The following is a 25,852-nucleotide window of genomic DNA, read 5'->3' as shown; positions in this document are numbered from 1 at the left end:
GAAAGAAGATGAAAAGATTGTCTTAAAACGTGCACTCTGGGGCTGGGGATATAGCTCAGTTGGCAGAGTGCTTACCTTGAATGAACACAGCCCTGGGTTCAATCCCCACCACCACAAAAAAAAAAAAAAAAAAAAAAAAAAATCCACTCAGCAAATGATTGAATGAGGCCTCAGACACCCATCAAACTTTTGACACTTAGCCTCCCTCATTGAGAGAGAAAGCATGGCCCCCCTGCCTCTCCCTTTCAGGACTGCTTTCCTCCTCTTTTCTTCTTTCTGAATTCTCCATGTTTCTTTTGCCTTCTCCCTTTCTATTCATCCCCTATTTATCACCCTCTGAGCCTCCTGCCTCCTCCATTCCCCTCCTCCTGAGAGCCAGCTTCTCTCACCCTCTCTGATTGCTGGGTTCTGCTTTTAGGAAGATGTGGTCTGTTACAGTTTGGATCCTAACTCCCGCTAAAGCTCATGTGTCGAAGGCCTGGTTCCCAGATGATGGCACTGTTGGGAGAATGTGAAAACTTCACAGTGTGGCCTCGTTGGGGGAAGCAGATCATTGTGGACATGCCTGGAAATGTCTCCTGGGACCCTGGCCCTTTCTGCTTTCTCTTCGTGCCTTCTGGAGACCATGAGGTAAGCAGCTTCCCTGCACATGCTTCCATGGCCACGATACGCTGCCTCACCACAGACCCCACGGTGACTGGGCCAACCATGGACTGAAACCTCTGAAACCATGAGCCAAAATAAATTCCTCCTTCATTTAATTGTCCTCAGGTATTTTGTCATAGCAATGAAACAGCTGACTAACAACACATTGCTCCACACAGCTGGTGGGAATCTGTGGATTGGGGAGGGCAGGAAGAAGGTATCTAGGGGTTGGCCTGATAACCAGGTGGTAGTTTCTAGTCTAGTTCATTGGTTTCCAAGCATAGGGTGAGGAATGACCAGTATCAAATCAAGTCACCACTGTGGAAGAAGAGTATGATTCAAATGCAGATGCCTGGGCCCCAACCCAGAGACTTTTCACTAGGATTGGGTGAGACTTGTAATCTATTTTCAAAAAGCTTCAACAAGGTCATACTGTGCCCACCAGGGCCTGTCCCTGCAGGGTGAGCCAGAGAGTGGTAAGTGTCCACAAGGGTACCAGGAGGGTTGTCTCAGGTGGCAGCATACATGGAGGTCACTGGACACCACTTGGTACATTTGGCACTTGCTCATCTTACATGTCAATGATACATCTGGCTCAGTCAGTAGAACTTCTTGCTTCTAATAAGCACAGTGATATTAAATTTTCATAGGGAGAAGTTAATAAGGAAAAACATGTTGAAGAGCTCCTTAGGAAAGGTAAAAGTGAGAAAGTGTTGGCTTCCTGAATAGGACCCCTTAGCTCAGGAAACAAATAGCAAGAATCCACAAGTGGGATGGTGTCAAATCAAAGTGCTTCTGCACAGCAAAGGAAATCACCAACACTGTGAAGAAACAGCCTACAGAATGGGAGAAAGTCTTTGCCAGCTTCTCTTCCAACTGAGGATTAATATTTGAATGTAAAAAGAACTCAAATTCATCATCAGAAAAACAAATAACCCATTTAATAAATAGGTAAATGAACTGAACAGATACCTCTCAAAAAGTCAAATGAATAACAATTTATGAAAAAATACTCATCTTCTGGCATCAGGGTAATGCAAATCACAACTACATTGATATTTCATCTAACTCCAGTCAGGACAGCAATCATTAAGACCACAAATATCAAATGCTGGCAAGAATGTGGGGGAAAGGCACTCATGCACTGTTGGTACGAATGTAAATTAGCAAAGCCGCTACAGAAATCAATATGGAAGTTCTTCAAAAAGCAAAAATCAAACTACCATATGACCCAGCTACACCACTGCTTGGTATTTATCCAAGAGAATTAAAGTCAGCAGGCAGTAATAAACATGAATGTCTATATTTATTTTGGCAAAATTCACCATTGCCAAGTAATGGAATTATCCCATGTGTCCATCTACAGATGACTAGATAAAGAAAATGTGGTGCAAATATGCAGTGGAGTTGAATTACTCCATTACTCCATAAAGAACAAAATTATACCATTTGCAGGAAAATGGATGGATCTGGAGATGATCATGTTATGCAAAATAAGACTCAGGCAAGCATTAGAGAAAGGAGAGAGAGAGAGCGAGAAGGACATCATAAAAGCTGAAGGAAGATCATTAGGGTAGAGGAAGGAGCCTAGGAGAGGGAGGAGGGGAACACAAGGGGAGGTATTGAGTGAAATTGATTGAGTTATGTTACATAAATATATGCATAAGCCACAGTGGAACCCACTATTCTGTACAAGTATTATGCAATAATTTTAAAAAAATGAAAAAAAAAGTGTTGAGAAACATTGGTTTATGCAAGAATGTCTGTTTCTGCTGAGAAGTTAAAATTATGCCAAGTCAACCACACCCTGTCATTCTGCCTCTCTGTGCCCATGGACAATGGGACCAAAGATAAGATCTGAATTTACATGTTAGAGTTTCTGCATCCATTAACTGTGAATGGTCATATCTGCCCTGACTTGTACAGGCAGGGAGAGTTCTCTCTTTTAATCCCATGGCTGTAGTCAATTGTTCCACTAATTTGTCACTTAGCACTTAGCATTCGTGACCTGACATCTTTTGTATGTGTCTGTTTTGTCTTCATAACTAGATTATAAAGAGAGATCTTTATGGTAGAGACCTTGTGTTCACCTGATAGTACACTAATTGACTCATTCATCTATCAGACAAGCATTGATTACCTCCAGGCATAGGGCCAGATTAAATTCCAAAAAATAAAAAAACAAAGATAAAAAGATATGGTCTCTGATTTTTTAAAATTTCTAGCAAATAAACAGTTATGAACTGTTTTGACAAATATAATGATTAAGATATGTTGTATTTGCACAGAAAAGTACCCTGCCCAGCTGGGAGGAGGCAGTCTTAAATGGAGACTTGAAGGAGAAATGAGGAAGAGTAAATTTTCCAGGTAGAGAATGGATGGGGAACAGGAGGACCATTCCAGGCTGAACCAGAACTTCTGGTACATGTAGAAAGGGCCTGGAAATGAGACCAGGCCTGAGCACACAGGGCCCTGAAGCTTATTCTAGGGGCATGAATCTCGTCTCTGAGGCAGTGGAATTCCACTGGAGAATTGAAATTAGCCAAGGGAATGCTTAGCTCCCTTTTCCCAAAACTGACCTGGCTGCAGCGTGGATAGGCGTAGAGGAGGATTGGAACCTTGTTGAGAGACCTTTCAATGGTGCAGAATTGGTGATGCCCGAACAAGGGTAGGAATGAACTGGAAGGAACTGACCGGAAGGTTTTCTTGGGAAGGAGAATCCAGAGAACTTATTGAGTGAGTGAAAATTAGTATCCCCATTGAGAGGGGCCATTTGTCACTATCTAGTCAAACCATAAAGAGAATAGTTTATGCTATAGTTTGGAACTGGAATGTTCCCCAAGGCCCCTGTGTTGAAGGTTGATCCCCAGCATGGCACTATGGGAAGTTGGTGGAACTTAGGTATTTGTTAGAGTGATGACTGACATGGTCCATGACCCAGAAATTTCACTTATGGCTATCTGCCCAAAGAAGAAAATTTACTCACCAACATTCATTAAAAAGAAAAAGACTAATGTGTCTAATCAATAAGGATCTGGATAAAGAAAATAGTTAATGAAAAGCACCTCTATGTAACAAAATAATTCTTTTTCTGACATATTATATGACTGAGGGGAAAAGAAAAAGCAAAGCTTGTCATAGAATGATACATACAATAGGAGTTGATGCCCTCAATAAAATTTCATTTTAGAAGACATGGTGGTGCACACCTGTAATCCCAGCAGTTCAGGAGGCTGAGGCAGGAGGATTACCAGTTCAAAGCCATCTCAGCAACTTAGCAAGACCCAAAGCAACTCAGCAAGACCCTGTCTCTAAATACAATATTAAAAAAGGGCTGGGGATGTGGCTTAGTGGTTAAGCACCTCTGGGTTCAATCCCTGGTACCAAGAAAAAAAAAAAAAAAAAACCCCAACAATAACAACAACAAATTTATTTCATTTTGGCATTTATGGAAGCCCCTCTACAATTATCTTCCCAACTTTTCACCCTAAAAGTAGACTTGTTAGATATCAAGTCTCACTCACCCACAAGGTGTTACTAGTTCCCTTATTTCTTTATTTAAAATTTTAATATTGAGTATATAATAACATTTATAGGATAAGTGTAAGTTGTGACACAATACTCCTATGCATACTACTAACTCCAAAAACAGAAAAACATGCTCATTATTTTCAATGTTTGTTGTGTCCCTCTCAAATATTTCTTATTCTTCCCCTCTCAGAAGTAACCACTTTCCTGAATTTTGATTATAGAGTTCAACACATTTTTTGTGGTAGTTTTGTGTGCTTTCGAATTTTAAATATGGGATCATATAGAAGATACAAAAGAAAGGCAAAAGTATGTCTAAAAGGAGATAATGTTTTTCTTTGCAGATAATATAACTATATAAAGTTATTTGAAAATTAAAACAATGACAACCTGACAAAATGATTAATATGAAGATCAATACAAAATTATAGGTTCTTATGTCAATATGTAGGCCCAAATCTTCATCATGTTGGTTTAGGACCAGACTTCCTTAACAAAACTCCTGTAGCACAAGATATGAAAGCAAGAATCAATAAATGGGATGGATTCAAACTAAAAAGCTCTTTCTCAGCAAAGGAAACAATCAATAATATGAAAAGAGAGCCTACAGAGTGGGAGAAAATCTTTTCCACATGCACTTCAGATAGAGTACCAATCTCCAAAATTTATGAAGAACTTAAAAAACTTTACACCAAAAATACAAACAATCCAACCAATAAATGGGCTAAGGAACTAGGCAGATACTTCACAGAAGAAGATACACAAGCAATCAACAAATATATGAAAAAGTGTTCAACATCTCTAATAATTAGAGAAATACAAATCAAAACCACCCTAAGATTTCATCTCACTCCAATTACAATGGCTATTATCAAGAACACAAGCAATAATAGGGGCTGGCACAGATGTGGGGGGAAAGGCACACTCATACATTGCTGGTGAAGTTGCAAATTGGTGCAGCCACTCTGGAAAGCAGTATGGAGATTCCTCAGAAAACTTAGAATGGACCCACCATTTGACCCAGCTATCCCACTCCTCAGTTTATATCCAAAGGACTTAAAATTAGCATACTACAGTGATGCAGCCACATCAATGTTTATAGTAGCTCAATTCACAAAAGCTAGATTGTGGAACCCACCTAGATGCTGTTCAACAGATGAATGGATAAAGAAACTGTGGTATATATACACAAGAGAATATTTTCAGCCATAAAGAAGAATAAAATTATGGCATTTGCAGGTAAATGGATGAAGTTGGAGAATATCATGCTAAGTGAAATAAGTCAATCCCAAAAAAACCAAAGGTCGAATATTTTCTTTGACAACTGGATGCTGATACATAACAGGGGGCTGGGTGGTAAGGGAAGAATGGAGGAGGTTTAAATTGTGTAGAGGGAAATGAAGGGAGGGGAGGAGGCAGGGGGAAGGAAAGATGGTGGAATGAGACAAAGATCATGTACATGTATGATTATATGAATGGTGTAACTACAGCTTGTACAACCATAGAAATGAAAAGTTGTACCCCATTTATGTACAATGACTCAAAATGCATTCTGTAAAAATAAAAATTAGAACATAATTTTAAAAAGTTATAAAATAAATCTATTTACAGCAGCATAAAAACAAAGAATTTACCAACAAAAATGGAAATATGTAAGATCTATGTGAAACAAAATTTGAGGTATCCCCTATACTTGGTTGGCTGTCATGGAGGTAATATGACCATTACATTCTAGATAAATGCATATTTCAAGACAGAAAATGTTCAAAGGCAAATTCTCAAGAAGTTACCAGCTTAATGAGCTTTCTTTCTCACCAGTGCTTAACATTTTGCTCAGTGCATCTGGAAATTTAGATGTCCCCAGTGGTGTCTCACATGTAGGACACAGAACACCACCCTCAGAGATTGAGTCAAAAGTTCTGACTCAAAAGAACCTATCCACCTGCATTTTAACTTGGAAAAACATTGCTTCAGTCTAAAGGAATCTCAGATGGCGACCTCCAAGTCCTCTCTGGAGATCAGCCAAGAGACATTCTTAAGGGTGTACATATTTCTGGCAACCCTGAGATCACATCAGGATAACTGGGTACTCCATAGGTTCACCTGTGGCTCCTAAACACTTCTACATCTATAGGACTGCATGTGGACCTCGTGTTTGTACCAGGTTATATTTCAAGAAACTTTTTTCTTCTCATGTTTTATTGGTGCATTAGAATTGTAGATACTGATGGGATTTTCTGTTACACATTCATACGTGCATACAAGACACAATCTAACAACAATATGTAAGGAATCTTAAGGGCTGTACCCTACAGCATATTTGCTATGTCTTCTTTGGATTCTTATGCCCTGTGAATTTGCAGGTGCTATAATCAGAATTCCGTGTTCCCCGAAATTCATGTATTGCAATCTTTACCCCCAGATAAGGTATTGGGAAGTAGGAGCTTTGGGAGGTTATTAGGTCATGCGGGCAGAACACCCCTGAATGGTATTAGTGCCTGCGTAAAAGAGGCCCCAGAGAGCAGCCTTGTCCCTCCTACAGTGTGAGGACACAGCAAGAAAGGGCGATCTGTGGGAAAGCTGACCCTCACCAGACACAGAACCTACTGCCATCTTGATCTTGGACTTCCCAGCCTCCAGAAAGGCGAGAAATAAATTTCTGTTGTTGATAAGCTGCACTGTTTGTGGTATTTTGTTACTGGCATCACTTATAATATTTATTATTTTATAGCCTGAACAGACTTAAGGGACGTAGGGAAGGTAGCACTGTGATCACGGGCAGTGGGTGGAGAGGCGAGGAGGCCCCTCTGCCAAGGATCCGAGCCTGGCAGAAGCCCAGGCCTTGTGCTGGAGGACACACTCATCTCATTGTCAACAGTTAGGTGGTTATCAGCGAACCAGAGCAGAAGACCAGAACGGAAACAAGACACCCACCCGACAGTTAGGCCTTCCTCCACAACCACTTCCCTTCTGTGTGTGCATGCAGTAGGCTGGGTAGACAATATAAGCTTCAGGAGGCTCCCTCCGCACTCAGAGCCCTGAGTGAAAGGACACCCCTGAACCTTGTGCTTCTGTCTGTGGGCACACCCCCTTCAGTTCATGGGAGGCTTTGAGGGTCATCTGTTCCCAGGGGTGTCTTTATTCCTGTATGGAATTTACCACGCACAGCTGGTCTCCAGAGCCTTGATCTGCAACAACCCCGTCCAATATCCACCACGCCGTCCCTGGAACAAAGGAAGATGGGCAAAGCTACGGCAAATATACTACATTGGCCTGATGAAGATCTTAAGCGCCTGCATTTTAGTAGCCCAAGAGTTGCACAGCATTGATGGACAGCTTGTTCTGATCAGCAAGATATATCATCAGAGAGACTTTATGTACCACAAACAGTGGCAGCATCTCACTCTCTATTTGACCTTCTTCCTGACTGGGTGTGCAGACATGGTGAGCCAGAACCTGCTGCCCCAGAGGTGTGTGGCTCTGGAGCAAGGCGCCCAAGCCGTGGGCATTCTTCTGTTTCTGCCCCTGATGGTGTCTCACATGCAGGACACAGAGGGAGTGGAACTGCAATTCCACATCCTGTTCACCCAGGCCGTGTTCCTGCTGACAGTGGTAGTGACTGCAGAGCTCTGGGCTCCCAATGTGATGCTGGTATGGATGACGAAGGCCTTTCTGTACATGGTCACAGGCTCTTGGTTGGCACAGATAGGCTTTTCGTTGTTCAAACCAATCTCTGGCTATAAATGGATGGATAATGACAAAAACGACTTAGCATTCACCGCCACTTTCTTCTGCTGGCACTTGATCTTCAATGCCAGTTTGATGATCTGGATCTATGGCTTCTCTTTTGTGTGGTATTGTTATATCCACTGAACCTGGATGCGCCCCTGGGTGGGGCCCTATTGTCTGCATGCTCCAAGATGTCAGATGAGAAGTCGTGGGAGGTGAGCAGCCAGGGAGCAGAACCAGGTGTCCTTCCTTCACAGGTGTCCCGCCCTGAAGCAGCAGACCCAGCTGGAACAGATGTGCCCCCTCTCCTCCCTGGCTTCTCTCAGTCTCATTTGCTCAACAGTGTGTGCAGGAAAGTTGAATGAAATAAGAGAGTCAGGCAACCAAGACCTCCTCTCTCAGCTCCCCAAGCATTTCCCTCAGCTCCAGCCACAGCGCCTGCGTGCCCTGCACTATCACTCACCCCTCTCCTGTGAGAACATGTGAAAAATTTACTATACCCTGCCTTTGAAATTTTACTAACATCCCTCACTCCACCGCATGGAATATCCACCACAGTCAAATTCAGCAGATAATAATTTACCCAACATAATAACCATCCCATCCTTTCTGGTTCTGATCTCTTCCATGTTCGTACTAAATCGTGTTTTGACTAAATAGAATTCAGAACTGTTCTTTTTTTAAAAATACATCTTTTAGTTGTCAATGGACCTTTATTTTATTTATTCATATGCGGTGCTGAGATTCAAACCCAGTGCCTCACACGTGCTAAGCACGTGAGCTCCCACTGAACTACAGCTCCGGCCCCACAGAACTGTTCTTGAGTTCCTTATTTTGATTACTTTGTGATTTATCAATTAGAAAGTTCAACCCTGTTGCAGCTGCTTGCATTGTGGCATCTAGAAATACAGAGCAGCACCCAGTCATAGAGGGCTCCAAGGGCTCGTCTGCTGCAGGGGTTCTCCCTCGGGCTGTCACTCCATGGCTCTGTACCCTTTAGAATCAAGTTCCAAGTAGATTCTTGGACCCACTCTCTTCTGGTTCTCACATGTAATAAAATCCAATGGATTATTTCTTCTGGGTGCTTTTTTTTTTTTTTTTTTTTAATCTTCACAACTCTCTTATCAGTGAAGTTTATAGTAATCTAAAACTCAAAAGGTTAAGAAAGTAGCTTAAGGTAGCTGGACATTTTTCTATGTCACCTAGTGCAATTGCTGGGTGTCAGGGCTGGAATTCTGAGGATCAGAGTTAAAGTTATTGGGAACCAGAGGATATCAAGATCTGTCGCGTTTTCCTCACTCCTGGTTAAGTCTAAAGCATCTGGTTAGGACACTGTGAGGCTGGGGCAGGGGTTCCAGAGAGTCCACCAGCCTTCCCGTTTCCTTTGTCCTTCTAGTTCCTAGGACAACTGGATGTGTCCTTCGGTTCTGGTCCTACCCTTCCTTGTTAATTTTCTTGTTCAAAGTTAGGGTGCAGCAGGAATAAGTTGTTAAGGACCTTCACCCTCTGGTTTTGCGGGGGGGGGGACTTGTTATTGCAGAGGGGGTGGTACTTTCTGGAATCTTTAGAGGGGGCTCAGCCAAGTCTTAGCATGTGCTGGACATTCAGCCTGTGACCAGCTTCTGTGGATGGTTTATACCTGCATCCGTAGGATCATCAGGCAACAACGTTCCTGTCCAGTGGAGGCTAACAGAGGACCCTGGTGTGGAAATAAAATATGGTTCAGGCATAATTTAGCTTCCATGCTTCCCCCTGGTCCTAGGAACCAGTGGGGCTCGGGTGGGGCTCGGCCCTTTTCCTGGTGGTCACCTCTGGTCCTATCCCTGTTCTCCCACACCTTGGTCATCCTTCCAGGCCCTGGCACAGCACAGAGTTCTCCTTCCTCTAGCCTGGTTGACCCTCCTCTAGTGCCTTGAAGCTGAGGTGACAGGAGATTTGCTTTTCCTCTATATTCTTTCTTCTCCACTTGGGTCTCTCTCTCTCTCTCTCTCTCTCTCTCTCTCTCTCTCTCTCCCTGTTTTTAAATTTTAAGAGCATATTTTTGAAATTTTTTAAATTAAAAATTGACTCTTGTTACTACAATCTGACCTCTACGTGAAGTGATTATCTTTGACTAAACAAGGGGAAGAGCCATATACAAGTGATGAAAAGCAAGACCAAAATATTAGTATTTCAAGATATTGTCTCCGACAAAGATGAGAGTTGAAGGGAAACCAAAGCTGCAGACTTATCCCATTTTAGTACTTTTGAAGTTCTTTTAAATACTGATGAATTCATCTCTTGTAGCAAATTAATCCCCCCCCAATATAATTATGTCTTAAAACTCATATCTTCAGGGAAAAAATACTAAATATTAGTAATATCAGCAGGGGCCTACAAAGCCACAAATAATTATACCCAATGTGTGATACTGTGACAGAATCGGCAGGCCTACTTTTCAGATGATAAGGGTTTTTCTGTATTCCTCGTGTCACAGTAGATATGAGCACTTGGAAATTAATCCTAATCACTTGGGAAAGAAAAACCAAAACTCCCCAAATTACTGAGTAGTTTTTGGAGAGAAGATTGTAGTCCTTCCCACCATCCACCAGAGGGCGCCATTTCCACATGAGACTGGAAGGGGCACTTGGTCTCTGGTATTTTAATTATCAATTTAAAAGAAGTGAAGCAGGGCTGGGGAGGAGAGCAGGGAAAGCACATAAGCAAGTGTTGTCCAGGCAATCAGTAAACATCACCTACACCTGTTTACAGTTAAACTCAGCTGTGTAGACGTGAATGAGCACAGAATCCAATCTATGAGATTGAAGAGTGTGTGTGCTTGTGTCTTTCAGGAAGAACTGTCTCCTACTGTGGATGCCACAGGGAGAGTAACAGTCCCCTCCTGGCCCTGTCAGTAAGGTTTTAGACATGGACACCTGTCCTAAGCTCAGCAAGCAGACCCTCCACTCAGAACTTCTCATCTTGAGGAAGTGAATGGGAAGCTCAGTGGAGAATACTGACTCTATAAAGGTAAGAATTTTTGACTGGTTTTACTCATGGACACATCCAAAACATCTAGAAAAGTCTCAGTCATAGGGAAGTGCTCAATAGTGAATTAATTAACAAATAGGAAACTAAAAAGAGCCGTGGTGACAGAGAATCAGGTCATCATCTAATTTGCAGCTGTCAGACCCTAAAAACTCTCAAAAAGAAAGCATGTTTACCATGAGGAAGAAAAATGTTACATTTTTACAACTGTTTACTGTTAACCTGTTTCCTAATATTTGTCAAAGAGATCTGCTGCCATTTTCAGAGTAACTATGCACTGGAGTAAAGGAGATGCTCAGTACTTTGGAAAATCATTTCAACCTGGACCTGATACAACACACACCTAGTAAATCTCAGAGCTGAGATGTGAAGTCAGGTCTATCTAATTTAACAAAACATTCTTTCCTATGTTTTCCTGATAACCATAATTATCTGGGGTATACTTGTGAAACATACAGACTCCTGAGCTCAACCCCACCCTTCCAGTCAGAAATGCAAGGGGAAGAACCTGAAAATTTATGATTTTAACAAGCGCCCTGGTAATTCTTATTATCACACAAGTTTGGGAGACATCTGGTTATCTTCTATTGGGGAACTAGAAGTTCTTTAAAAAGTCAGGGTCATATGCAATCATTATGTACTTCAAGCATCTTGAAGGGCTTCTTGTCCTTACCATTTTTGGTGTGACCACCTTTTGGTTGTTGATGGTTCAAATAGTCAGCCTCTTTGAGCTGTGGGCAAGATGGTGGGGCAGGACTTAGGGCGAGAGAGTAGCCTCACATAGCTTGGTTGAAGACTAGCCTGAAAGCATACTGTCTTAAGGAATATGACTCCATATCACTACTGTGTGTGCCATTAATTTTGGAAGAGATCACAACTCTATTTCTTTTGCTCAGGTTGTGATAGACTTTTTCCAAAAGGGGATGATAATCCAAGGAATAAGCTGATATCACAGAACCATCCAGAACTTTATCTTCTACTCTCTTAAGATCTTTGTGTTACAATGACTGAAAAGTGAGGTTGTAATAGATTAAAGAAATACAGTAGACTATGAGCCAGTCTGAGACTAATAAAACATCAAGAAAGAATCTCTTCTCATTTCAGATAACTTTTAACAGTATCTGGTCTTTATATATACTAAACAAAATATAAGAACTTTTCAAATGTAAGTAATGTATTGTTGACAATTCATTATTAACATTCCTTTCAACTTTCAAAGTTTTATTCCACCTCCCATGGAATAAGGATTTTTTAGGTATTGTATAAGCGTCCCAACAATTCTAGAACTTTAGAGTTCTTTAAGTCCTCCCATAGGTGTAACACTGAGCAATTCCATTCTCACAAGTTTAGGGAACATTCCTGGCTAAAGTATTAGGGTTCATAGGGTTGATGGTCTTTCACTTTGTATCAGAAGTGGACCAGAGAAACAAAGAGTGGATGAAAAGACCAGGTGCCTCAAAAACTTTCAGACACAGAGAAGTCAGTCCTTCGAAGGTTGATGTTTTAAGGGTACAGAAGATCCAAGAGGTAATGCTCATTAAAATTACCTCAAGTGTTACAGTTCCCAGGTCTTTGGAAGTGAATCATGCAAAAAGTCGCGATGAGGTCGCAAAGGATGGAGTGATGAAGCAGGGCTTGGACGCACTTAGAAAGAACCCGCCAACCCCATAAAATAGCACGGACTGAGTCCAGGATGATTCTGACACAGTCAAAGGGATCCGGAAGGTCAAGTAAGAGAAAAACTTACCTCCAGATGGGGTCTCCATCAGAGACCAGTCGGCCCTGCCAATGGAATTCGGAACCCCTGGGAGAGTCACTGTGTGTTCACAAAGGTGGGTTTCTGTTGACTCCAGGCTAGTTCCATTTCTACCCAATCACAGTGGCAGGGAAAGCATGGCAACATGAGCAGCACCGGTGAGTGTCTGAGAGGGTCTCCAAGGCTGTGAGCCCTGGCGGCAAACCACCTGCCTTCCCAGCTCACTGGAGTGAGCCATTTGGGGTACTGCTTGGGACTTCTGTGTCAGTCACAACCTTTGTTTTCCTCCTCTTTCTCTCCTGCCCCTTCCTACTTCTGCTACCAAATGTTTAAGGCTAGGCCCTTGTTCATGAGACAGCTAAGGCTTGAGGAGAAAGTCAAGTGTCGCCTGGGCCTCCACGTGCCTTACCTCCTCCAGGCAGGAGGCCTGCACAGGGTTTGGGATCCTCCAGTGACTTCTTTTCCGAGTCGATATTACAATGGTGTAGAATGAGCACAGAAGCCTTTCTCAAATTAGCAAGGACATTTGAATACAGAACAGAAGAAAGTGGAGAAACAGGAATGAAGAAATGGGGAAGGCAAACATGGGCAGCCTTGATCCCTTACCTCATTAAGACTATTTTTTGGATGGCGAGCCTACCATGGTCAGGAGCAGCAGAAGTGTGTGTAGATAAGGAAAACAATCCATTGAGAAATTTCTGCCAATCCCACTTTTCTGCTTGCAGACAGTCTCAATAACATACTCATCCTAGAAATCCAAGTTAGGCTTTATAAATGACAGAGAAACAAACAAATCCCAAAGGATTAAAGATCAGCTCTTGAAAGAATAAGTCATTCCACTCTTACAGACCTTGAATATTATGCAAACATTTTCAGCGCCTCGGAGAACAGGATGAGAAGACAAAGTCACTGCTCTCAGAGACTCAGTCTAGAGAAGAAGATACGTCCATCAATGGGCGGAAACTGCATGGCTCGTTAATCTTACGAGTGGAAGACACATGTGATGGTGTGGGGGTTCATTCACCATTGCGGTTAGTTCTGCCCTTCGTGATTCAATAAGATGATATGTTAATCAGTTCTTGATGAATATCTAGAAATTTGCAAAGCTGACCGGGATGAAAGGACATTTTAGGCAATGGGAATGTGGGAACAAAGACATGGAGTTTGAAATTTGAGTACATACCATATTCAGGAAATAATAGTGCCTTGGTTTGGGCTTAGAAAACAGGCAGCATGGTGGGAGATGAGCCTACCAGGCAAAGGTCAGATAGGTCAAAGCTCCAGTGCTTAGACTTTATCTTAGGACATGGAGGGAGTTTTGAAGAGTTCTGAAAATAGTAACTCAACACATTATGGTGGCAGTGCATGGAACAGGAAGAAAGCGACAGGAACTAGGGAGACCATTTAAAAGACATTGCATCTCTCTCTAAGAGAGATCTGAAATAAGAAAGTGACTGTATGGAACTAGGTTCCAGAAACACAAACAAGGGGAGAAACCACAGCATGGACCATGTTGGATGTGGTGGGGCGAAGAGAAGAGAGATCAAGCAAGAAAGAGAGAGAGAGAAAAAAAAAAAAAAAAGAACATATCTCAATTTTCTGGATGTAGATGATTGAATGAGTGATGATTCCAGTAACTGAGACTGGGAATATAGGAAAGGGGGCACCTTGGGGACCTGGACATTTCGAACACTTTGAGGTGAAAGTGCTGTGGATGTGTGTAGAGAAGTCCCGCCGCTCGTTGGATGTTTACAGCTAGAGCCAAAGAGAGAAGTCTGAGCTGAAAACACAAACTTTGGAATCATTTATGTGTCATAGGTTAAGTCAACCAGAGAATGCTCAGACAAAGAAGAGCAGAGAGCTGATGAGAAGCTGAGAACGCTCAGCTGAAAGTTCACGACACTAGACAGGAAGAAAAACAGTATCCATAGAAGAGAATGATGAATATCTAGAAATTGCAAAGCTGACCGGAATTGAAAGGACATTTTAGGCAATGGGAATGTGGGAACGAAGACATGGAGTTTGAGATTTGAGTACATACCATATTCAGGAAATAATAGTGCCTTGGTTTGGGCTTGGAAAACAGGCAGCATGGTGGGAGAAGAGAAAGCAAGAGTGGCACCAGCCCACGGCCCCTACTAGTGTTTAATTGTCTGGGTTTCTATTTCTATTATTCAAAGACAGCAGTCACTTGGTGTCATCAGGAAGGGTGATGGAGGTGACTGGTTTTCTGATATTCTCAGAACTGCACTGTAGTGATTATGAATGGCACTCACTAACCTCATCAGACACTTAACTAGACCCATAGTCTACTGTATAGGATTTAGATTGCTAATTTTATAATCTTTTATTATGAACTTTGGGTATGATGGAGAAATGTTGGCCCATGAGATGACAATTAGCTTATTACTCACTAGTTCAGCATTGGGCTCTGAAGGGCGTAGAGAGTGAATTGGAGTAAATTTAGAGGGGTCGCTAGTCCACTTAGATCTCCGTGTTTAGGTTTTTTGACATTCACCATTTATATCTTCTGACTAACTTGGATAAAATAATGATCAAACCTGAGAGGAGTAATAAATACATTGCATGACCAAATCAAGATCAAGAAAGCTCTTGCCTGGTTGTAATGCTGGGCCCAAACTAACCCGCTGTGGTGCATGTAAATTCCTGCCCCTGGTTTCTAACAGTGACTCTATTAAATACAGTGTGGTGGAGCTAGTGGTGCAGTGTGAGAGCTCCTGAGCTGACCCCGTTTCAGGCCACACTAATGCAACATGCCACATGGGCAATAGTCCTCCTCTGCCCTGGGAAGCAGCTACAGGGCTTGGGTTGTGAGTACCATTCCCACCCTGAGAGAGGAGCCTGGCAGAAAGGAGGATGGCTGAAGAATTACCTAGTGACTAGCCAGAGAGGTTGGAGGTAAGCCAAGGACTGTGATGTCTTTATAAACATGGGAGTGCTATCTGATGAAGGAGGACTTAGAGAAAATGTAGAATTTCCACAAAAGAAGGCAGTTCACAGTAAGGAGAATCTTCCTGACATTTTCTCTCTCCACACATGGAGCAGCCCTGCGAGGAAGTGCATTCTCCTTGGCTGAGAGTACTAAGCAGGGTGACCCGGGAGAGTCCTGGAGAAGGGGAATTGAGTGGATAGCCCTAAGGGATGTCATCAGGCTGAGAGTCAGCCATAGGAAGTCATCTTCATTTTCTCAACATGAATGCAGTCCTGGTCATGGGTTTTCTTTTTGTTTTCTTCTCTCCCCATATAGAGATAATCCGTTCTACAAATCTTATAATTCTGCTAGAGGATGAGATCTTTGCTGATTTTTTCAACACATTTCTCTCTCTCCCGGTAAGCACGATCAGACTTAAATCCAAATGTTTCATTTATGACTGAATAATAAACCTCACTGAGCTAAGTGCCCTTTTGTTATTTTGTTTTTACTAAAACAAATTTACTAAATGCCTTATTGAATCCAAACTTTTCCCATTTGAAACAATAAATATGAAACAGAACCACCTCTACAATCTCCAGGAACTTTCTACTGTTAATACAATCAAATCCTAAAGCCTCAGCCTCCCTAACTGTCCAGCCTCTGCCTGTCCAGGGTTGTCTCACACCAGCTGCTGATCCCCAGTACACTAGTGACTGCTACGCTACCCCGGCTGAGTACGCCTGCCCCCCCATCCCCACCTCCAAACCTCTCTTCCAATCTCCGCTTAAATTCTCCTCTTCTCAGGGAATTCCTAGGCCCCCACAGCTGGAACCTCCCGGTGGAGCTTCTCCAGCTTCTGTGCCCCTTGGCAATGTGCAGCTGTCTTGTGTTGCATGCATGTGTACGTGTCCGTGTCCCACTGGAGCGTGAGACTGTGAACTCCCAAAGGACAAGGACTAAGGATTATTCATTCTGTTCTACTCCCCTTGCCAGGTTTAGCCTGTGGCAGTTAAGCTGTGGACTAGAATCAAACTGTGTATCTCCTCACTCTATCCAACTAAGACAAACCCCCAAATCAAACTCTTCCTAACCCAGACCTAGGCTCATCCTACATCTTTTATGGATAAGTTTTTGATGACATTTTAATGCTGGTGATTATAAATTGCGGTTTGTCTTAGTGCACCCTTTCCCAAGGAATGTCATCTGTTAAAAGGTGAAATTTCAGACAAGTGTATTATCAGACACTGTATTATCTCAGGTATTGAGCAGTTTATTCTGTAACTGCCACTGGGATTAGTTTGGGGGATGCACATATTAACGTACCATCCCTGTCCTCAAGGAGTTCCTAGTCTAGGTGAGAGACTGGTATTTAAGATATGAGTGACAGTGATGGACATTCCGGGAGGCAGTGAGAGAACAGGACATGGAACAGGGAGGTCACCCAACTGGGGAGAGTCAGGAGAAGCTGATGCAAGCCCAGTCTTAGGAGTGGATATCTGAGACCTGACCAGGGACAGAAGGTGGGCTGGGAAGGATGGATAAAGAAGTAGGGGGAAATACTGGGGGGTTGAGTAGCAAGAAAAGGCCTCACAGACAGACACAAGAGAGGGAGTAAAGTGCACTGGCCACAGTGATTTAAAAAGGAGGAGGAAGAAGAATCTCCATGGGTGGGTCTTTCAGGTGGTCCTCACACTTTGGCCTTTGCCACTGTCTTAATTCAAGGTTTCCTAAGTAATTTTTTTTTTTTCTGGTACCAGGGATTGAACCCAGGGATGCTTAACCACTGAGCCACACCCGCTGCCCTTTTTATTTTTTATTTTGAGGCAGTCTCGCTAAGTTGCTTAGGGCCTCCATAAGTTGCTGAGGCTGACTTTGAACTTGCCATCTTCCTGCCTCAGCCTCCTGAGTGGCTGAGACCTAAGTAATCTTAAGACACATTAATCACTCAGTTTACCAAGACAAGGTTCCAGAAACAAAGCCATGCAGAAAGGTGGAATTCCAGCCAAGTATAAGATAAACCCTGGCCATTTAGGCAGCTATAGTGTATGGAGAAAGACAGTAGTATTTCATATCGAATATTCCTGTCAATTTACACATCTACCATTTAATTCCCATTGGAAGCCCTTTCCCATCAGTTTCAAATCTTATTCTAAGATGATAAGTCCCTTCCACCTACATGACAACAGAGAACAGTAGCTTAGAAACCCTATCGGTTTCGGACACTCAAAGCCTCAGTGTGTAATTTGTACCCCTCCCTGGTCCTCATATTTTCCTCTCTACTTTCTCCAGTTCAAGAGTTTAGGTAAATCCAAAGCTACTTCTCATTAGGAAAGGTAGTAGAACTTTGACTTAGTTCTCTAAGTTCGTGAGAGAAGTGGAGAGTGCAACCCACAGAGTAAATGTCTTCCAATATCAAGGGCGTTTGGCTGCCCACATCAGCAATCGCCCCCAGGCCTCGGCAGGACTCAGTCAAAAGATGAATGAATGCTGCAGTTCTATTTGAAGTCCTTTTGTGCAGCATAAGCTGATTCGGTGTAATAAATGTAAGAGTTAATGTCCCTTCGAATAGGAAAGCAGCAGAGCCTCTCCCCCTCCCAGCTGCAGGACCATGTCATGAATATGAAGAGAAGCCCTTGTTCTCTGGCTGTTTCCTAACTTCCTTTTACAGGTCTTTGGTCAGACCCCATTGTATACTGTTGAGAAGTCACAGTGGAGCTTGTGGCCAGAAATACCTCATGACTTGGTAAGTAGTAGTCTTGGGTGGCAGAGGGTTTGGGGCAGAGGAAGAGAGAATTGTATTTGAAGCATGGATTGAGCGAGAGAAAGGAAGAAGGAGATCAGAGAATGACTGTGAAAGAAATCAGAAAGCAGGTAAGTAGAAAAAAACAGCATCAAGCCATTTTTACCTCAGGCAAGAAATTTCTGGTAAATTCTTTCCTTTAAACTCTCGTCCATTATGAGCAATTGGAATTCATCTCTCGTGTCTACTGTGATTGGGGGGTGGTAGATGCTTGGGCTATGATGCTGAGGAAATCTTTGAGGCCACATCTAAACAAAAAGTATCCAGGAATTGATTGACACTGGCTGCAGTGAGTATGGATACGAAGTGCTGCCTGTGGTTCACACAGGTCTGATCAGATACATATCATCAGATACAGATCAAGGTAAGATCCCATTCCGTAATTCTCTTCCAGAGGCAAGTTTTTCTCTTCATCTTTTTTCTCTTCATGTATTTCTTTTCCTTTTTCTTGGCAACTGTCTTTCTCTTCTCCTGTTTCCCCTTTCTCCTTTTCTAAGATTTAAACCTGCCAATGGCTTCCAGGTGCATTACCAGTGGTATGTGGGATCAGAAAGGACACTTTGAGCCCTGCTCACAGTAAGGTTTGTTTTTCTCTGAGTTGCTAAGAGGAGATACCCCGCTCTAATTCTTACGTTGGGTTTCCCTGAGACAACTAGGAAGCTTAAATTGTTAAAATTTGTTCTCCCTTTTCCAGGGGTCTGATCTCTCAGGGATCCCTTCTGTACTCTAAATGGTGGTGTGTGTGAGTCTACAGGTGTTTTTGTACATCTTGTACAATTGATAAGGGTTAAAGGCTTGTAAGAAACAAGAGTTTATAACCTGAAACCATACACTGAGACCCTTTCTGTTTCTCCTCTGTAAATCAAGACACAGATCTTTTCTGAAAGAAATTCACCCAGAAGTAAGGAGGAATTTTGGAAGAGTGGCCAAGCTTATTAATCTCTACCAGTCCATTCACTTCTTTGAGAGTTTCTACTGAACTTGGATATGAGTTTTAAGCAACACACCCCTACTTCCAGTCAGATACTGCAAGTGCAGCATTTCTTACCAGTCAAGTTTCATGTATCTTTCTGTTGCTATTTTGATTTTACTCTAGGTTTCCAAGTACAAAGGATTATTGACCTGGCTGGAAAAATATCGGTTACCTTTCTTCTGCAAAACAAACTTGTGTTTCCACTACATTCTCTGTCAGGAATTCATCAGTTTCATTAAGTCTGAAGAAGGAGGTAAGCAGAAGTGTGTGTGTGTGTGTGTGTGTGTGTGTGTGTGTGTGTGTGTGTGTGTGTGTAAATATGGGCAGCCATACTACATAATGATCCTATGCCTGTCAGTAAGAAAAATACCAGCTGCATTTTGTAGATATATGGGTGGTTCAGCCTATGTTGCAGTGATAGAGTCAGGTGGGATAGTCTATTTATCTCACAGTAGCCAGAAATTATAGAGTTAATGGTGGTCACAGATCACAATAAAATTGCCTACGATATGTACAGAATCAAACAAATCTTAAGGCCTTCATTATTACCATTTGGTCTAAAGCACCATGATTATTTCTTATCTGGGTACTGAAATCGTCTCAATCTCCTTAGCTTTACTCTTGCTCTCCTGCTCACAGCAACCAGAGAGAGTCTTTAAAAGCATAATTTTGGAGAAGAGGGTGAGGATTGTAGGAAGATGGTAGAGTAGGAAGCACTGGTAATCTCTTCTTATATCTTGATATGAATTACATTTATAGCAGCTCAATTCACAATAGCTAGATTGTGGAACCAACCTAGATGCCCTTCAACAGATGAATGAATAAAGAAACTGTGGTATATATACACAATGGAATATTATTCAGCCATAAAGAAGAATAAAATTATGGCATTTGCAGGTAAATGGATGGAGATGGAGAATATCATGCTAAGTAAAATAAGCCAATCCCAAAAAAACAAAGACTGAATGATTTCTCTGATAAGTGATGTATAATGGGGTAGGAGGAAGCAAGAATGGAGGAAGAATGCATTGTGTAGAGGAAAATGAGGGGTGGGGAGGGGATAAGAAAAGATAATAGAATAAGACAAACATCATTACCCTATGTACATTATGATTACACAAATGATGTGACTCTACTTCATGTACAACCACAGAAAGGAAAGTTGTACCCCATTTGTGTACAATGAATCAAAATTAATAAAAGAAGTACATTGGCAGAATCTATATGATGTTACTATTCTGGAGTCTGCTGAGGTTTGCAACTTTCAGGGGAAGGCTCAGGCAGTAAATAGCACAGTAGCCGCTGCCTATCTCCAAGCCCCAGCCCCATGACTGGCAGCTATCATAACCCCAGCCCACAGAGCAGCTTGGACACAGCTTGCGAGAGTCAGCATAATCAGAGACCTTGTCCTCCAAATATACAGGACCTGCGTGCTGTTTGCTGCTTCTGATCACAGAGGTGCACAGACACAGGCAGCCATTTCTGTTGTATGCCCCCATTGCTATAAGCCCATTCCATCTAGCTGATGTAATTTCAGCATTTGAGGGTCTAGTCCCACCTTTATTTTTCACTTTTTTCTCTTTTGGTAAACAGAGATTGAGAACTAGGACATTCAAAAGTGACTAATTAGAAAGTAACCATCCATGCCTAGGGAGAAGCACAAGTTCAAAAGAGACCTGAGAAGACCTAAGTTTATAATTCAAACTGATCTTGACACAGAGACAGTTTGCAACAATTAAATTTTTTTTTATTTTATTGTAAACAAATGGGATACATGTTGCTTCTCTGTTTGTACATGGCCTAAAGGCATACCATTTGTGTAATCATAAATTTACATAGAGTAATGTTGTTTGATTCATTCTGTTATTTTTTCCCTTCCCCCCACCCCTCCCACCCCTCTTTACCCTCTATACAGTGCTTCCTTCCTCCATACTTGCCCCCCTCCCTAACCCTAACTCTAACCCTAACACTAACCCTTCCCTCCCAACAATTAATTTTTTTTTTTTCTGAAATAAACACAATAAGTAACAGAAAACTCTGGGTAAGGGGGAAATCTGATTTCTGGAGTTCCATATTATTAGAATCAAATGTCAAAATTTTAACAGAAAGTCACCAGGTGTACAATGAAACAGGAAAGTATGACCCATTTCATGGAAAAATAAGCCAGAAAGATACTATTCTGGGAAAAGACCTGATGATAGATCTACTAGCCAAAGACTTTAAAACAATTGCCTTTAAGATATTCCAAGAACTAAAGGACATTATGGAATAAGTTCAGAAAATGATATGTAACCAAAACAGGAATATCAATGAAAAGATAGAAAAGCTAAAAAGAAATTCCAGAGTCTAAAGTTTCAATAACAGAAATAAAAAAAATTCACTTGATGGATTCAGTGAATAGAACAGACTTAAGAAGGATTCAGTAAACCTGAAGATAGGTCAGAGGAAATTATAAAATCTGAGGAACAAAAGAAAAGACACTGAGGACCTGAGGGACACAATCCAGCAAACCAAAACATGCATTCAAGGTGTTCTAGAAGAGAAGAACATGGGGACGAGATAATACTTAAAGAAATAATTGCTGAAAACTTCCCAAGCCTGATGAAAAGCATGAATATAAGCATCCAAGAAGCTCAGTTAACTCTTAGAAAGATGAACTCTAAGATACTGTCACCAAGACACATAATAATTAAATTTTTGTAAGACAAAAACAAAGAGAGAATCTTAAAGGCAGCAAGGAAGGAGCAACTTGTCACAAAGGGATTTCATAAGATTATTAGCAGATTTATAATCAGAAACTTTGGAGATATTTGTAAACCCACATTCATAGCAGCCTTATCTACATAACAAAAATGTGGAAGCAACTATGTGTCCATCAACAGATAAATAAGCAAAAATGCTATATACACACAATGGAATAGTATAATGCCTTAAAAAGAAAATTCTGACATGTGCTACAATATGGATGAATTTGAAGACATTATGCTAAGAGAAATAAGCCAAACACAAAAAGACAAATACTGTTTGATTCCATTACATGAAGAACTTACAGTAGTCAAAATCAGACCCAGGAAGCAGGATGATCATTGTCTGGTGCTAGGAGGTAAAGGAAATGAGGAGTGATTGTTTCATGGATACCGAGTTTTAGTTTTACAAGAAGAAAAGTTTTAGAGATGGGAGGTGGTGATGGCTGCACAGCGGTATGAATCTATTTAATAACACTAAACAATACATTTCAAAAAAGTTTAAATTTTATGTTAAATTATTTTACCATAATAAAAAATTAGGAGGAGGGAATGCAATTCAAAGTATGTCTCTCTCTGCTCTGCCAGCACCGCCCCACACACATACCACCAGTGGCTCCTGTCTCAGTGCAAAGTACACCTTTCAAGTGACCTTCAGGGTGTCAGAGACCTGGCTCCCCCTCCTCTCTGACCTCACCTCCTCCTGTCTCTCACCACCCTCAATCACTCTGTCACAGCCACACTGACCAAACATGCAGGACACATTACCACTTCAAGGCTTCGCACTGGCTGTTCCCTCTACCTGTATGCTCCTCCAGATGTCCACGTGGCTCCCCATCACCACTTCAAATGTCTGTGCAAATCTTACCCCCTCCATGAAAGCTACTCTGATGACCCTATTTAATACTACATTGTTCCCACTCATCCAATCTGTGCCCCCAGAACTCCCAGTCTCCTCTGTCTCAACCAGCACAACCAATCTCTCGGATCCAGTGAGGGGCAAAGGGGGATTGGAAAATAAAGATTCACAGACAACAGATCTTGAAGACTAAGCTGGAATCAGGTGGAGCCTGCTCTCTGATGGACATGCAGGTCTAAAGGGTTACACCAGCAATCTGTATCTATATACGTCTCATTATCAGGTTAAAGACTAAGCAACCATTATTCTTTATATTCAGGAAAGTTACAGAAACCAGGACACCTTTTGTAGCTTTTCCACAGTTATAATCCACAGTTGCAAAGTGCAATGTTAGGAGCTTTGTGTAGCTCTCAAGAAAGTCCATTGTTTAAAGTTACTGTAAGGCAGGCAGGAACTGGAGAAGTGAAACATTGTGGTTGTCTAGCATATGAATTCCTTTCTTCCCGGGAGCTGTGTGCCTGAGATCAAGGTCAGAGCTAATAGGGCTCTTGCACAGAGCCTCCTCATGCAGGGCATTGCCATAGAAGCTAGGCATCCTGTGCCCTTGCACAGAAACATTCCCAGGAACCGGGCATGTCACAGCCATGAGGGCATCGGAGACCCCTGATCTCAGTAACTGCTCCCCCATCCTCCATCACCACTCCCAACACTTCTCTACCTTGTGCCACTCTTCTTTTTTTCTATGGTGCTTGTAACCTTTAATCTCAGAGGAGAATGCATTTATTTGTCATGCTTATTGCTTATAGTCTGTCTCTTTCACAAGAATATAAGCTCCTGGGGATTTTCGTTCTATGCTGTTATACCCAAAGCTTCTAGAATGGTGTCTGGCACTTAGTAGGCACATAATAAATATTTGTTGAAAGAATGAATAAACAGAATTTCCACCTGGGGTTACATTGGTAAATTTTGGCTCACTAACTAAAGGAAATTAACTGTGTGCTACCACAGGCAACGTTAGGGTCCAGGAGCATCCACGGAGTAAAACATAACAAAGCCCCTGCTACACTCAACTACCATTTCATTATGTGCAGACATTTGCAAAGGTGGATTGAAATGTACACTGAGGGCAAAATCACTGTCAGGTGGAGACTGTACAGGGAGGTGCCCGGGCTGGAGGGCGTTTGGAGTTGTGGACTGGGCGCTTGTCTATGGTCACTTGACACACGTCAAAAGCACCCCGTTTCAGGACCACTTTTCCTTACCCACACTGAGCGAACGGGGCTCTGCTGTGAGCAGGACTGAGACTGGGGCAGGGGACGCGCTCATTCTCTCTCACCATGGACGTTTCCTGGCAGCCAAGATGATGAGGTGGAAGAAGGCAGACCAGTGGCTCCTGGAGAAGTGCATTGGCGGAGTCAGAGGGATGTGGCGCTTCTGCTCCTACCTCAAGGGCAGTGCAGGTAGGCTCCTGGGGTTGTTCCTGGGGACTTGGGGACTTCTTAATAGTTTCCAGGTTGTCCTGCAACCCGCCTGGACAGCTATGTGTGTCTGTGGTAAATATAAGAAATGTTTAATAATACAGTTTGGGGGCTGGGGAGATGGCTCAGTCGGTAGAGTGCTTGCCTTGCAAGCACAAGGCCCTGGGTTCCATCCCCAGCACCACAAAAAAATAATAATAATAATACAATTTGGGTAAAAGTCCCGTAAAACTGGGATCCATAATAGCAATCGGGGTCCCTTTCGTTCATTCATTCACTTAGCTTTATTTATTGGGTATCAGTTTGTGGCAGCTTGTGGGTTAGTAGGTTGGGATTTAAAGATGAACAAGAGTCCCTAGTGGCTTTACAAAGAGTGGGGGCTTTATAAAACTGCCACTGTGCTGGGGAAAGATGGAACAAATGACCACTGCTTTCTCTTCTGTTGGGTCCAGTCATTTCTGGGAGCTGGGAAGCTGGAAATGTCGGCACTGACAGACACTCCAGTTCAGCAGGGTTGAGTTTTATGCAGGAACAGGCCCTCGTTTTAAGGGTGAAACCCTGGCTGTCCAGGTAAAGAAGAACTGGACAGGCTCAATCTTTCCGTTGGCCACTCGGTTTGGCTCTGGCAAAGCTGTAACATAGGGAATGTGGGTGTTTGTTGCCTTTAGACTCCAGTGTCCTTCTGCAGGTGTTCAGGGTGTCCGATGGTCTAGGAAATGCTCTTTTCCCTCTGATCTTCATTTTTTGGACCAAGTTCAACTATCTCATGATTGTAGTTTTCCCTGAAGTGACAGTTTTTCTAATAAGAGCAACAACAAAAAAGTCACACAGGACCACTACCCATTAAGTCCCTTCTCCCCATGCGCCCATCCTCCCCCACATTAGGACTTTTCTGGAGATGTCTTACCCTGAGGAATTACTAATGATGTGGTCGGATAGGCTGGTGGGGGATTCAAGGGACTTCACCCAGATGCAGCCACCAATGGGGCAAGACTAGGCTGCTCCAAACCATCCTGTCTGATCCATAGGTGAAGAGTTGGTGGATTTCTGGATCCTTGCTGAGAAGATCCTGAGCATAGATGAGATGGACCTGAAAATGAGAGACTACTACCTGTCCCTCCTTCTTGTGCTGAAGGCCACCCATCTGCAGGAGGGATCCAGGGTAGTAACTCTCTGCAATGTGAACATCAGTAAGAATTATAAAGTATATTTGAAGTGAAATTCTTGGGGGATGGAACCAAAAAATCAATCCAGCATCTGAGAGCCCCTAGTCTTCTGCTTTTCAGACTGCCACCCTCTGCATTCGCTAAGTATCAGGGGGCGGGGATCCCCAACCCTTAACTGGGTAAAGAGTACAAAAGACCAGTCATCCTCAGGT

General features: G+C 42.5%; 2 protein-coding genes across 2 annotated transcripts in view; both read left to right on the top strand.

Moving 5' to 3' along the window:
* Positions 1 to 7,272: 7,272 nt before the first annotated feature.
* On the top strand, positions 7,273 to 8,046 carry LOC306641985 (transmembrane epididymal protein 1-like; the record flags this gene model as incomplete). The annotated part of the gene is made up of 1 exon (XM_079107307.1): positions 7,273 to 8,046. One exon carries the CDS (start codon positions 7,273 to 7,275, stop codon positions 8,044 to 8,046), a length of 774 nt encoding a protein of 257 aa, XP_078963433.1.
* Positions 8,047 to 12,830: 4,784 nt separating this feature from the next.
* Positions 12,831 to 25,852, top strand: part of RGSL1 (regulator of G protein signaling like 1) — a gene marked incomplete at both ends in the record, with an annotated part of 59,804 nt that continues 46,782 nt past the window's right edge. The window contains 6 exons of the mRNA XM_079107306.1: positions 12,831 to 12,843; positions 15,954 to 16,036; positions 18,289 to 18,363; positions 19,517 to 19,646; positions 24,352 to 24,456; positions 25,503 to 25,664. Of these exons, the coding sequence (XP_078963432.1) occupies positions 12,831 to 12,843; positions 15,954 to 16,036; positions 18,289 to 18,363; positions 19,517 to 19,646; positions 24,352 to 24,456; positions 25,503 to 25,664 (568 nt within the window). The remainder of the gene's footprint in view (positions 12,844 to 15,953; positions 16,037 to 18,288; positions 18,364 to 19,516; positions 19,647 to 24,351; positions 24,457 to 25,502; positions 25,665 to 25,852) is intronic.

Source organism: Sciurus vulgaris (assembly GCF_902686455.1).
Source record: "Sciurus vulgaris genome assembly, chromosome: 12".
In the NCBI taxonomy this organism is placed as follows: domain Eukaryota; kingdom Metazoa; phylum Chordata; class Mammalia; order Rodentia; family Sciuridae; genus Sciurus; species Sciurus vulgaris.
The sequence above is the reverse complement of the archived record's forward strand: the minus strand, read 5'-3'. Positions and strand labels throughout refer to the sequence as shown.